The 15,310-nt window shown below is 33.4% G+C and overlaps 1 protein-coding gene across 4 annotated transcripts in view; it reads right to left on the bottom strand.

Annotated features, from left to right (window-relative positions):
• The window catches only part of alpha-Cat (catenin alpha), a 204,151-nt gene extending 191,110 nt beyond the window's left edge, over positions 1 to 13,041 (bottom strand). For 3 of the 4 annotated variants that reach the window (XM_073992454.1, XM_073992448.1, XM_073992438.1), the window contains exons 1-2: positions 12,757 to 12,917; positions 12,504 to 12,681 (exon numbers count right to left, since the gene is read on the bottom strand). In XM_073992454.1, coding sequence (XP_073848555.1) covers positions 12,504 to 12,657 — 154 coding nt within the window. In that variant the 5' untranslated portion in view covers positions 12,658 to 12,681; positions 12,757 to 12,917. Of the gene's footprint in view, positions 1 to 12,503 lie in introns of all 4 variants that reach the window. The other variant, XM_073992465.1, reaches the window with a different exon arrangement.
• Positions 13,042 to 15,310: the final 2,269 nt, after the last annotated feature.

Consider the following 15,310-nt stretch of genomic DNA (forward strand, 5'->3'; position numbering starts at 1 on the left):
GTGTTTTTTGTGAAAAATCAATAAAATATATAATTTTAATAACAACAAGTATGAGCAAAGGAAATTAGGAAAGGAAAATAACAGACAAGTGAAAAATATACAATTCTATATCAGAATACAAATTCTGAGGCGGCTGACAACATTTGTGGTAAAACTTCGTCAACTAGAGAAGATTGTGGAGCCTGACGAATATATGGTCTGTTCCAGTACTGCAAGAATCTACTAATTTTTACTATTTTTTCCGATAACATAAAGGAAAAAATGTTATCGTAGTAAAAAATAGTAGCTTCTTGCATGTTCTGGAACAGAGCAATATTGTCCCGTCTCGCTGGAAATGAACGCAACTTACATCTGATATTTGGACACGGCATAATAATGAGTTAAAATGTTGAAGGGTTATTTGGCAAAAATCGATGGCGAGATTTTTCTAATGTTTATACAGCTGTAATGTAAGCAAATTTAAGGACATTTTATTTATTTATGCTCATTTATACATGTTTATTCTTTTCAATTCCTAGATGTTATATCAATATTCAGCGAATCGCCTAATAAAACGTTAAGTGCAGCAGAAGAAGAAATTCTTATGGCCAAGGACCACCAATTCTTAGGCGATGATATTTCCGACAATGAAAACGATTTTTTATTATTGGTTAGCCTGCCTTGAAAACATTGGCTTTATTTACTAATTTTGTGCTTATGTGGAACTTGGGCTTAGCTCTTTATAAAGATAAAAAAGACTGTAATACGCAATTTGTACTTTTTTAGTATTTTCATACTTATATGTTTTTCTGTAATAAAATATACTATTTAAACAAAAGTATAAGTTCATCGTCTTATTAAACACACTATATAGCTTTTTAATCTATAAAAAGTTCCAAATAGGCCAAAAACTTAATAGTGAAAAATTTGGTACCAATGTCTCCATATGAGCCTTTATGTTAGAGCTGGCAAAAAATCGATGGCACTATCGATAATATCGATTATTATTTAAATATTCAATATCGATAGATAGTTTTGCCTATCGATATTATCGGAATAAAACCCCCTAACCTGAAATCCATTGAAATAAATAGAAATTTCGCTGCTTTTCGGTTATGTGTGTGTGTAAGAAAGTAAGTCCGTAGTCACACGTACACATTTTTCTGTAAAATAAAATGTATTTTTTTACATTTTTTATAAAATAAAAGCAGTTGTTTTTTCTCCTTTACAGTTCTGTGATCTACTTTTGCATAATTTCAAGATAATTATTGACATTTCCGCCATTTTCATCTCCAAATTAATGGCGAGGACAACTTAACGATAATATCGATAGCAATCGATATTTTAAAACATTATATCGAAAATATCTAATGTTGGGAATATCGATGGTTTGCCAGCTCTACTTTATGTACTATTGATTTACTACCTCCAATGTCTCTATTGACTCACTACCTCCAATGTCTCTATTGACTCACTACCTCCAATGTCAACACATGGTTCCTCAGCAACTACTGACATACTAGTTCCAATGTCAGTACTGACTTTCGAATGACACGTTCATACAAAATGTCTATAGGAAATTACATGAGTTGTCTACAGTTTGTCAGTAGTACTGTTGACAATGTCAGTAGTAAGTCAGTATAGATTCACTATTGACGTTTCCTACAGGGTTGTTCCAGAAGTACTCCTCTAGAATTATTCGTTTGAGAACCCCATAGTATATTCCAGCAGTTGACGTCTCCAATTAGTAAAACTGGAGAATGGATGTTTTCAAAAAGTGAGGAAATGTCGTTAACAGTAAATGATTCATTTGGATGCCACCGTGGTGCAATGGTATGCACGCCCGCCTTGCACGCAGAAGGTCAGGGGTTCGATTCCCCGGCCAGGCAACATCATACATTTTTCAACGGTGGCAAAATACCCCTCAGTAATGTTGGCGACATTTCCTGAGTATTTCAGCCTTGAAAAACTTCTCACAAGTGGTGTCTTAAGACACGCCGTTCGGACTCGGCGATAAACAGTAGGTCCCATATCATTGAGCTAAATATGAATCGGGGTGCACTCATTGATATGAGAGAAGTCTCCCTTGTCCCGTATGGGATGTTGTGGAACAATGTTTTTTTCTTTTTTTTTTTTTTTGTTTATATAGCGAAATGACTGTTATTTTGATATTTAGTGTTATTTCCATAACGATGTTTAGGAGTTTAGAGGAATTGTATATCCTTTTGTGAGGAATATGTTTCTTGATGAAAACAGCTAAGCCATTTTTTGCACCTATATTTGAGGGGTGGTTGATGGAGTAAGCAGTAAAAGTGTTTGGTGCTATAGCTTGGGATTGAAATGGAATATGTGTTTCCTGTAGTGAGATGAAATGTGGGTGATGATCTTGGATTAACACTTGTAGATCAACGTAATTATTTATTAACCCTTTGATGTTCCACTGCACTATCTTGAAATCAGTCATGATTGAGAAAAGGAAAAAAGGAATAATGTTTTAGATAAAACATTATTCATTCATTTGTATATCTTGAATCGAATCTTCTTGCCGTTATTTTGGCTGGAGTGTCAGTATTTACATTTGATTCGCTTGAGGATGATGTTTGAGATATATCTGTATATTTAGATACTTGTTTGTTTGTGTTGTTTTTGTTGTTGTTTAAGCTTTCTATTTTTGATTTGAAGCTTTTGAGTAATTCTTCTCTATCTATTTGTTTTGTGTTGAGATTATCGTCCTTTGTTTTGGTGATGGTTGTGTGATGAGTTTTATTTGAGTTTGATGGTTCTGAGTTATTTTGCTCATTTGATGGGTTTTGTTTACTTTGCTCACTTGATGTGCTTGTGTTTTGTTGATTTTGCTTTGACTTTAGTAGTGATGTGTTGGTATTGTTGTTGGTAACTGGACCGATATTAGAGGGATTCTCTGAGTTGTTTGATTTGCTGTTTAGTGCTAATCTTTTTTTACGCTCTTCAATGGCATCTGAGAGTTTCTCAGTAGGAATTTCATTTGGAGTGTGCTTTGGGGCATTAATAGATGCTTCTTTAAAAGAACATTAGTTATGTATTTTGTACCTGAGTACCGTTTTTCTTTGTTGGATCTCTGGACAGTTTTTGTTTGTGGCTCTGTGTTCATAACTGCAGTTGATGCATTTAATATGTGTGCATGGTATTGGGTCATGTAAAGAAGAAGCACATACTTCACATGCCGGAGAATTTTTGCAAAACTTTTTCGTATGTCCCAACTTGAAGCAGTTTTTGCATTGTATGGGGTTTGGTATGTACTTCTTTACAATGCAAATAATAATCCCGATTTCAATTGTTTATGGTATCTCATACAAATTGAAACTTAGTATGTGTGAAGGAGTGTTGTATACAGTACCATCGGTAAATCTAGTAACTTTCTGACAGTCAATAACACCGTGAGATTTTAATCCAGTAACAATTTCTTCTGTAGAAAGATCTGTAAGTAGATCGCAGTATACAAAACTTTTAACTATGTTCAATGTTGGATGATAAAAACACTCGACAGGACAGGTGCCAGCAAGGTTTTTGGTTTTTATAAAGCGGTTGGCCTGGGCTTCATTTTTTGTTAAGAAAAGAAGATTTCCATCACGGGTGAATATTGTTTTGAGAGTGGGTTCGGAAGAAATTCCTTGTATTGCTTTTGATATCAGGAAGATGTTGAAAGATTTTAGCGTTTTCTCCGTATTTTTGCTTTTCATTACCACATATTTTGGACAAGCTTGATTTTTGGGTTTTTGATGAGTTAGGCTTGGGAAGTTTAAAGAGCTTCCCAGAACTAAAGGTGTAGTCTTTTGTTTTTTCCGTTTGGGGGATTGGTTACCCCCATCGGGATCTAAGATCCCATAGTAATTTCCTCCTGAGGAGGATGCCATGATGGCGATGGCCTAATTATTATCACTGTAGCACTTTACACTTAAGAAAATGTTCGTAAAATATCGTTGTTGTAAAGAGAAAAATGTAACTGCGTGCGCTGAGAAAATATGTCCGTTCACAACAGGTGTTGAGAGTAAACTGATGTATATATGTATATATACAGCTGTGTTCAAAATAATAGGAGTGCCCATTCACACCAAGGGAATGGTCGAATAAGCATGGTTAAACTTACCCATTTTGGTTTATTTTGAATTTATTTAACATTGTTGACATCCCAACAGTTTATTCATCAGCAGAAATGTGGTAATCTGTTTTAAATTATTTACTGTTTACACCAACATTATAAATCGCCTTCAAATTTGTTGTTCAAAAAAAATAGGAGTGCGGAAGAAAAAGGACAATAGAAATATTTTTAGTTGAGTTTAAGATCAAAATTGTCTATATTTTAGTTGACAGTAGTGAATCCAATAGATTTTGTGAGATTTGATGGCTGTTTGAAAACAAAAGTTCTTTTGGAGGTAGCCTAAAAACAGGTGATTGTCCTTGCAGCGATTTTTTCCATAAATCGAGCACTTATTGGGTAACTCAATGGATTTTGTAGACAGAACTTTAGTGATTAGAGCTTTTTGATGCTCTGGCTGTTATCTCGAACAATATATAATGATCGGTATCCCGGAAATTCGTGTATTTTGATCCTTGAGCCAAGTTAAAGCCGGTTTCCATTAACTCTTTACGTAAGCATCGGATAAAAAAGCGTATCTATAAGGCATTAATTTCTCGACCAAGTGATGTTTTGAGGTTCTTAGCATATTAACTGCACGCAGAATTGATTATATGGTTCATTTTTGAATAATTGGATGATTGGCACATATGAGACATTTTTCAAAACGCTTTGTTGAGAAGGAAACATTAAAGACAAACTTTTGAAGTTGGCCTAAGACTATTTTTATTAGGTTTTGCATCGTATAATAAACAGTTTTCTAATGAAACTAATCTAAATGAAGTACTTTTGAGTGAAAAACGTAAGTTTATATTGAAAAATATATTACGGCGTATACCAACCATAGTGCAATCCCAGCCTGCCTATCACTAAACGGTTCAAATTACATTTCAACCGTTCACGTTTTAAACATTTTTTGAATAGAAGCGAAATTGCATCCTAAGGACTTCCAAATATTACTAGATTGGGGAATAAATTCCTTATAGATACGCTTTTTTTGGCCGATCCTTACCTTAAGGGCTAATGTAAACTGTCTTAAACTTGGATCAAGGATCAAAATACACAAATTTATGGGATACCAATCATTATATATTGTTAGAGATAACATCCATAGCATCAAACAAATCTAATCGTTCAATCTTTTGTCTACAAAATCCATTGAGTTGCCCAGTAAGTGCTCAATTTATGGAAAAAAATTCTGCAAGGACAATCACCTGTTTTTTGGCTACCTTTGTTTTCAAACAACAATCAAATCTCATAAAATCTATTGTATTTACTACTGTTAACTAAAATATTGACAATTTTGATCCTAAACTCAACTAAAACTATTTTTATCGTGCTTTTTCTTCCACACTCCTATTTTTTGAACAAAAACTTTAAACACGATTTATAATGTTGGTGTAAACATTAAATAATTTAAAGCAGATTGTCACATTGCTGCTGATGAATTAACTGTTGGGATGTCAACAATGTTAAACAAATTTAAAATAAACCAGCGCTCCTATTATTTTGAACGCAACTGTATATATATATATATATTAAAATTTTTTTGCAATTTTTACCACAGGCTTCAGTGCTATGCTAAGTCAATATTTGTTTATAACTTCTGTTCGGATTGACCGATCATTACCAAAATTTGACAGAATTTAAGTTAAAGGACGTTCGACACCTCCAAATAATAGTTTGCTAATTCTGAACAGTGAGTTTTGCAGGAAAAGTTCTAAAAGTATGGAAATTTCTTTGACCTTCAGTACTATGCTAAGTAAATATTTGTTTATAACTTCTGTTCGGATTGTCCGATTATTACCAAAATTTGGCAGAATTTAAGTTAAAGGACGTTAAATATAAAAATGTGAAAACTTGAAAACATGCTAAGTCGACTTTGCATACTATTTTTTGGAGGCGTCGATATTATGTATTCAGCACAGCGAGGCCTACCTGTGGTAAAAATTGCAAAAAAAATTGTAATGTCGGATAAGAAATAACCTAGCTATAAACATACATATTTTTCGGAACTTTGAAGGCCTATATTTCGGGAAGTGTGGACTTCATTCAGACGATATATATTTATTTTTGTGATTAGGGAAACGAGACATACCTGTGGTAAAAATTGCAAAAAATCGGAACTTTGAAGGCCTATATCTCGGGAAGTATAGACTTCCCCACTTCTATATATATATATATATATATATATATATATATATATATTTTTTTTTTTTTGTATTCAGCACAGCGAGGCCTACCTGTGGTAAAAATTGCAGAAAAATCGGAATGTCGGATAAGAAATAACATAGCTATAAACATACATATTTTTCGGAACTTTGAAGGCCTTTATCTCGGGAAGTATGGACTACATCTAGACGATATATATATTTTTGTGATCAGGGCAACGAGAACTACATGTGGTAGGACGTGCGCGTGTAAACCCGTCTTGTTCCATCATACGTTTTGGAACTAGTACCGTGAAATAGGAACTAGATTACCAAATCTAACTATTATAAAGCACGAACAATAACTGACGTTTTGGAAGTCAGCCATATGCCTACTCTTTTGTTTTGGAAAGAAATGATGCCGCTACTTCCACAAAGGCCCCACATATAACGTTGTCTTTTATGCTGATCCGAACGATTTTTAAAATACATATTTACATACAGTCAACCAAAAAAGTCTACATACACTCTATAAATCTCGGGTTTTAAGGGTAAGGAAGCATTTTTATGAAAATCCAAGTACATAGTTCTATCTCTATCCCTACTAAACAATATTACATACAACAAAAATATATCCCATACTACGAATAACGGTAAATTCTATAAAAATTAAAAAATTAATAGGGAACAAGTGGGAAAAGCTTTAAGTTCGGTCGGGCCGAACTTTTTATACCCTCCACCACAAATTTCTGCCATTTCGGTGGATTTTTCGGAACTTTGAAGGCCTTTATCTCGGGAAGTATGGACTACATCTAGACGATATATATATTTTTGTGATCAGGGCAACGAGAACTACCTGTGGTAGGACGTGCGCGTGTAAACCCGTCTTGTTCCATCATACGTTTTGGAACTAGTACCGTGAAATAGGAACTAGATTACCAAATCTAACTATTACAAAGCACGAACAATAACTGACGTTTTGGAAGTCAGCCATATGCCTACTCTTTTGTTTTGGAAAGAAATGATGCCGCTACTTCCACAAAGGCCCCACATATAACTTTGTATATATATATATATACAGTGTTTGTCACAGAATTAGCACACCCCTTTGGGACAAAATGATTTCAGTCAGCTAAGAGTTTTGGTAGGGCAAATTGAAATATTTTCGTAAACAAAATCCTTTTCTATAATGTATTTAACAGATTTAATGATATAAGTGAATAGTATTATCAGTGGTTTTTTGAAAATAAAAGTTTTGTGAAAACGCCCAAATTATTAAGGGGACATATAATTAGCACACCCTACTATTTTTCAATTTAATTCAATTAATATACAAAAATTTATTTATATTAAAGCTAATTCATATTCGAATCGTATTGAAGTAAACATTTTTTGAAAGAAAAAAAATTTATCACCTCGGAATCTGAAAATATATCCCAATAGTGGACCATTTTTCGTAATGTACTCTTAAACACCTGAAAGTCGCCAAAACTTTAAAAACAAATGTACAATTGGATTTGAAATTATTGAAATTGTTAACCGATTACCGAAATTTAAATATAAAGTGCAAAAACTTTTAAAAAATTGTTTAAGGACGATGATTCATTCAAGGAAATGTTCGATTTGGAAGGGGTTTATAGAAAGAAGATCAATAAAATGCACCCTTATGTGAAGAAGGAACAACTTATAACACCATTTGTTATTACAAATTACACGTCTGAATAACACCGAAGACCTATTGCTACCAAACTGTCAACAAATCACTAGGTGAACACGTAGCACATGAGTATGTTTAAAGGTATAACCCCTTTCTAACAACAAAGGATTTTGAGGTTTGCTGAAATTGGTTAAAATCCATGAAAGTAGGCATATACTATTCAAAATAAATGTTTTCTGGATTATTGAATTTAAATTTAATCGTTTTAAGCTCCGGGAAGCATATTATCTTGCGGTATCACTAGACTATCTCCCATTTGCCTTATGTTTAGAAAATTATTGAAATTTGCGTAGGTCCCATAGAGATGAACATAGGTTTATGGTGGCATACATCACGACATATCGGTAAAATTCAGTCCAGATGGATAAGTATTTATAAAATCAATAGCTGAAAACATCATATTACAGTTTTTAATGAAAATTTTTGTGGCAAACGGACTTTACACATGCACACTGCTGGTGGGTACATCCCACTATTCGCAAATTTAGAAAGATGAACAAGAATATGATGTTTTATTTGATGTTTCTATGAACTACTTGCATCAATGAATTTGTTTACATGTGAAAAATTCGATAAAAAACACTAAAAAAACTGAAATTTCCATCAGTCCTTCGGACCCAAAGTGTACCCCATATAATTCCCTTCTGACACTGAAATTTCGGAGACTGGTGGAGAGTATAACTAGCAGATTGGAACTTATTCCCAAACGAAAGGGATTTAAAACTGAATATGGACGAAAATATTGAAACTATTCACAATATCAGTGATTCTTTTAAGGTGTGCTAATTATGTGTCCAGTGAATTTAGGACATTTTTTACATTTTTCGAGGTTATTCAAATTGACAGTTATTTTTCAGTTTCTATATTGCGTTTTATTCTTTAAGCATACTACTGAGAATATATTAGTACAAATACTTCATTCAATACAACTACTTTTGAAGGTCTTTTTAGGCAAAATAAATGTTGGTAGTGGGGTGTGCTAATTGTGTGACCAACACTGTATATATATATATATATATATATATTTTTTTTTTTTTTTTGTATTCAGCACAGCGAGGCCTACCTGTGGTAAAAATTGCAGAAAAATCGGAATGTCGGATAAGAAATAACATAGCTATAAACATACATATTTTTCGGAACTTTGAAGGCCTTTATCTCGGGAAGTATGGACTACATCTAGACGATATATATATTTTTGTGATCAGGGCAACGAGAACTACATGTGGTAGGACGTGCGCGTGTAAACCCGTCTTGTTCCATCATACGTTTTGGAACTTGTACCGTGAAATAGGAACTAGATTACCAAATCTAACTATTACAAAGCACGAACAATAACTGACGTTTTGGAAGTCAGCCATATGCCTACTCTTTTGTTTTGGAAAGAAATGATGCCGCTACTTCCACAAAGGCCCCACATATAACGTTGTCTTTTATGCTGATCCGAACGATTTTTAAAATACATATTTACATACAGTCAACCAAAAAAGTCTACATACACTCTATAAATCTCGGGTTTTAAGGGTAAGGAAGCATTTTTATGAAAATCCAAGTACATAGTTCTATTTCTATCCCTACTAAACAATATTACATACAACAAAAATATATCCCATACTACGAACAACGGTAAATTCTATAAAAATTAAAAAATTAATAGGGAAGAAGTGGGAAAAGCTTTAAGTTCGGTCGGGCCGAACTTTTTATACCCTCCACCACAAATTTCTGCCATTTCGGTGGATTTTTCGGAACTTTGAAGGCCTTTATCTCGGGAAGTATGGACTACATCTAGACGATATATATATTTTTGTGATCAGGGCAACGAGAACTACCTGTGGTAGGACGTGCGCGTGTAAACCCGTCTTGTTCCATCATACGTTTTGGAACTAGTACCGTGAAATAGGAACTAGATTACCAAATCTAACTATTACAAAGCACGAACAATAACTGACGTTTTGGAAGTCAGCCATATGCCTACTCTTTTGTTTTGGAAAGAAATGATGCCGCTACTTCCACAAAGGCCCCACATATAACTTTGTCTTTTATGCTGATCCGAACGATTTATAAAATACATATTTACATACAGTCAACAAAAAAATTATATCCCCAACGAAGACTAAATACCAAATTTTAGCCATCTCGGTGTGATAATGAGGCCAAAACCTTCAAAATACCGAAAATCGCTATATCAAAACGTGGACCTATATAAACATTTTATGGTCGAAATGTTTCTTAGCCTCTGGAAACACAAGATACAAAGTTGCAACCGATTCTGTTGTCAAATGGGACTAATACATTCAAAATATATTAAAATGACGCGTACTTTATATGGGGCGTTATATGGGGGCTATACCAAAACGTGGACCTATATAAACCAACTTGGAGCAAGTTGAATGTAGTGGCTGGATTTTAAACTTTTTTCACAAAAAGTTTTCAAAAATTATTTTTTTTGTCGAAAATAGCCGGACTTCGGCCGGGATTTAAGACTTTCTCCTATGGACAGATGCTAAACATGGCTAACGCGATCATATTTTTTCAAAATTAATTTTTTTGTCAAAAATCATATGGTTTTTCGGAACTTTCGAAGCCTATATCTCGGGAAATACAGATTTCCCATGAATGATATACATATTGGCGTAATCAGCATTCCAAGACCTACCAGTGGACAAAATTTCAAAACTTTCTGAATCCAGCCACTACATTTATCTTATGCCACCAACTTTGGCAGGAATGTTTTTTGGCCTCTGGAGACACAAAATGCCAAATTACAACCAATTCGGTGGTAAAATGGGACAAATATCTTAAAAATTCCTTAAAACGACGACGCGTCACGCGTCATTTTGTATGGGGGATATACGAAAGCGTGGACTTACATAGCCCACTTTCAATACCAAAAGTCCTACGTTCAAATAATAGATTTTCCCAAAAATTTCATCCACCTACGTCAATCCGGTCGGACGCTAGAGTGATTTCCACAGACGGACAGACGGACGGACATGGCTATATCGATGTAGAATTGCACGCTGATCAAGAATATATATAGTTTGTGGGGTCTACAATTATTATTTCGAGTAGTTACAAACGTAGTGACAAACTTAATATACCCCCATCCTATGGTGGAGGGTATAAAAAGTGTACATACCTACACCCAATGAAATATTAAGATTACCCTAAAATTTATGGAATAAGCAATACAAATTTTACATTTTATTACTTTATCGAATGTCTCTGGTTGTCTATGATATATTTTAGACAAAATAGGAACATATTTGTGCTTTAATTGACGTTATTTAAGGTCAGACTTTGCGTATAGCTCGTTAAGGCGGACCCTTGCAGATTTCCTTGAGTTTTTCAGTCTGGTAGTTTATGAAACCCCAGGAAATACAGTGGGACTAATTATTTTGAGATCCTAGAGCGGTTTGAAGTTGTTCTTATAGATAATATATGCTCCTGAGCTTCGCTAGATATGCGAATTCCTGAGTTTTTCATAAATTTTATAGTTTTCACAGCATATTTTGTCTAAAATATATCGTAGACAACCAGAGACATTCGATAAAGCAATAAAATATAAAATGTGTATTGCTTATTCCATAAATGTAACGGCAATCTTAATGTTTCATTGGGTGTATGCACACTTTTTCCCTATTATTTTTTTAATTTTTATAGAATTTACCGTTATTCGTATTATGGAATATATTTTTGTTGTATGTAATATTGTTTAGTAGGGATATGGGCTTAACTGGAGTTTAGCCGCTCAGCTCCGATTTTGATGAAATTTTTTTTACAAGTAGATTTCACTTCCCTGATCACGAATGTACACATAATTTTTTTGGGAAGTATATACTTCCCGAGATATGGGCATTTGAAGTTCCAAAAATTCCCTTGTAAAAAGCCACTTAATAAGAGAAAATTTTTAAATTAGAAAAAAATTGTGCTCCCTTGCCCTAGATTTGCTCCTGTCCATAGGAGAAAGTCTTAAATCGCCGGCCGAAGGCCGGCCAATTAAAAAAAAACTGTAAATTAAAAAAAAAAAATTGGGATGAGCGGCTAAACTCCAGTTGCTCCGGGATATGAAATAGAACTATGTGCTTGGATTTTCATAAAAATGCTTCCTTACCCTTAAAAATCGAGATTTATGGGGTGTATGTACTTTTTTGGTTGACTGTATATCCAAAGGAGGTCGGTAAACGAAAGAAAAGCCAAAATCTGCAATACTAAAAAATCTTGTTTGCGTAGCCGAGATTTGCATCTGTACATAAGTTATAAACAAGGAAATTTTCGGCAATTCAGACCTCTTGTGGACTGATCATATAAAAGTTATATATTATCGTGATACGGAGACGAGACCTACCTGTGGAAATAAATGACCCAAAGTCTACGCCTCCCCCACCAAAAGCACACATACACTTGCATGGTACCTATAAATGTGTGTATGTGGCGTCTACATTGTACAAATTCTTCCTTTGCTCTATATTAATGAGCATGAATAAAATTTCGCAAAGAAAGAATATTTAATTATTCTTAGCACACATATTTATGAAAAACTTACCTTTTTTCTTTTTGCTTGGACCTTTTGTGTTGACCAATGTTGTAACTTGCAAAACAAGTGGTTCCAACGTTTTTTCGACAGACATTGTTCGAATTTCCAAATTTTTTGGATCCCACTTTAAGGCAATTTGTCCAAAGTCTGATAAGGTTCCCATATTAATTCTTTTTGTTCTCCAAGCCTAATCAATTAGATTCAAAATGCAGATGTCTCTTTTACTAGACACAAAAACACAAATTTAGAGCATACACAGTACCAGAAAAATATCGATTTTATCACTAGATATCAAACAGACGTTTTTACTGAATTAAACACAAAACCAAAAAACTAAGCAGCGTTTTATATATATCTTCCTTTCTGGAACACAAAGCCAAGGTAATCATTCAAAGACGGCGTCAATGCTACTTTTCAACCGGCACGGCACAATAATCAAGGTCGATGATTGTGTTTTTTTCCCTAACTCTGCGTTTACACATGGCAGGACAGTTGAGTGTAACGTAGGCGTCCCGACAACTGCAAAAACAGTTGTAAAATTATGAATGACAATCATCGATTGCTTTTGTTTTCCGTTCACATATTTTTTTTGCGCATGTTCTTTAGTTTTCAACACATTTCAATTATTATCTCACAAATTTTTATAAAAAATGTCAAAACCAGACTGTCTATGAAAAATGATGGACAGCTGGGAGACAAATGACAAATGTATTTATGTGTTAGTAAATCAGAGTTGTATTTGAAGACAAACTGTCCGGTGTAAACGCCTAGTAATGGAAGAAACACAATGGCCCGTTCTTATGGATACTTTACACGATATGTTTTTACATATGCACTGTCACTTTGGATATACATTTTGTACATAAAAAGTGACAACTCATATGTAAAAAACATATCGTGTGAAGTGCCCATTAATGTGCCGTTTTCACGGTACGTCGTTCGTTCTCTATTCGTTGGTCGACCCATAACTGCGAATAAATTACTTATTTCCCCACATAAAATTCTATGAATGAACGACGATTTTTCTACGTCGTTCGAGTAGAAATACAAATGAGAGAATTTATCGAAAAAATTAATTATGACATGTCTAAATTCAAAATTGAAAAATTTGTTGAAAACACAAAAATTTTTATATAGATGCAGAAAGAAGGTTGTGTTTCCTTCTTAATTCCACACACATTTCTTGTTAATAAGTTCAAAATCGCGTGAAAATATGAGAAACAAAAAGGAAACAAATAACTGAAAGTCTGTGTACACAAACATTGTTTTGACATGTCTCTCTCTCTCTCTCTCTCTTCAATTTTGAAAATAGCAACATATATACATAAATAAATTGAAAATACAAAATTATTCAGAATTTATGGAAAAAAATGAATGAAAAGGGTATAGTCAAATATAGAATATACATTACATTATACATTATAGAATATACATACATATACATTTGAAGGAAAGTCTATTGCTTTTCCTGTTTTTTAATGTATATTTTATGTATGTTTCGGTTCAAATTTACGTGAAAACAAGGAAACAGAAATGAAAGAAATATTGTTTACGAGTATGTTTCTGTTAATTACGAATGGTGTCGTGAAAACGGGTTAATTCGTGTACGTCGTTCGACAGGCGATCAACGTAATTGCGCTCGTGTGAACATGACATAAGCTGAAAACACATCCAACGTTTGAGTAAAGTTTTGTGTCATTTCTGGTAGAAGAATAAAGAAAAATTTAAACTGGGCAGAACTTTGTCTTTTATTCTTCTACCAGAAACGAAACAAAACTTTACTCATACGTTGGATGTGTTTTCAGCTTTACATCTTGTCTTTAAAGTCCATTTTTGTTATAGCTTCGTTCCCGTACTTTTTAATAGTAAAACTCGTAAAAGGGAGAACTGTAAAAAAATTGTTCTCAAACAAAAGTTTTTTGAAATAGTTCGGGAACGAAAAAAATGGAAAATGCGACAAAAAACTGGAACAAATGTCAAAGTCGGCGTCAAAGTCAGCCAATCAGACGCCGGCAACCATGTTACTATTTTTTACACGCTCAAATTTGTCGAGTAAACTTTTTTTAAAAAGAGCGTAATTCAGCGCCATTTTTGTTTAAAGAGAAGTGAACATTTTACAACTTGTTTGTGTACGGGAACGGGGTTTCCGGTAAAATGTGTAAAAGTAGTAAAAATTGTAAAAACTTTTTAGTTCTGGAACAAAGCTTATACCTTACTTTAAGAAAAGTAGGGAATAAAGTTAGCATTCCCAGAGATTTATTACGTCTGCCATTTATGCTATGTTCATACCAGCATTTGAATCACGTTGTTCGCTCTCATAATTATGTACACGAATTAACCCGTTCATACGACATGGTACACAATTCATAGCAACTTGATTCAAATTTTCATACTTTTTATTTATTGAATTTAAAGAAAGTTTCAGCCAAAAGACAAGTAAAATTAATTGATATAAACTGAAAAAATATTTGCCCTTCTTTCAGATATCTATTTAATATTCAATAATATTATTTTTATTCATCTTTTCTATTTTTTCTCACAATTTTTGTGTTTTCAGAACATTTTTTAATTTTTCTATTTTCAAAATAATCGAGAGAGAGACCTGCCAAAATAACTTTTTGGTATACAGACTTTATGGCAGGCATTTGATTTTTGCTTCTAAATTTGTACGCGAAGAGAAAATTTGCTATGATATGAATGTATACTAGTCGTTAAACCGTTTACTTTTCATTCACGTTTTGCAGTTTTTCTAAAAATATTTGGGTTTTTAATAAATTTTTAAATTTTATATTTTTTCTGTCATAATTAATTTATTT

This window comes from Musca autumnalis, unplaced genomic scaffold (genome assembly GCF_047663935.1).
Source record: "Musca autumnalis isolate F117 unplaced genomic scaffold, ASM4766393v1 scaffold_1, whole genome shotgun sequence".
NCBI lineage: Eukaryota > Metazoa > Arthropoda > Insecta > Diptera > Muscidae > Musca > Musca autumnalis.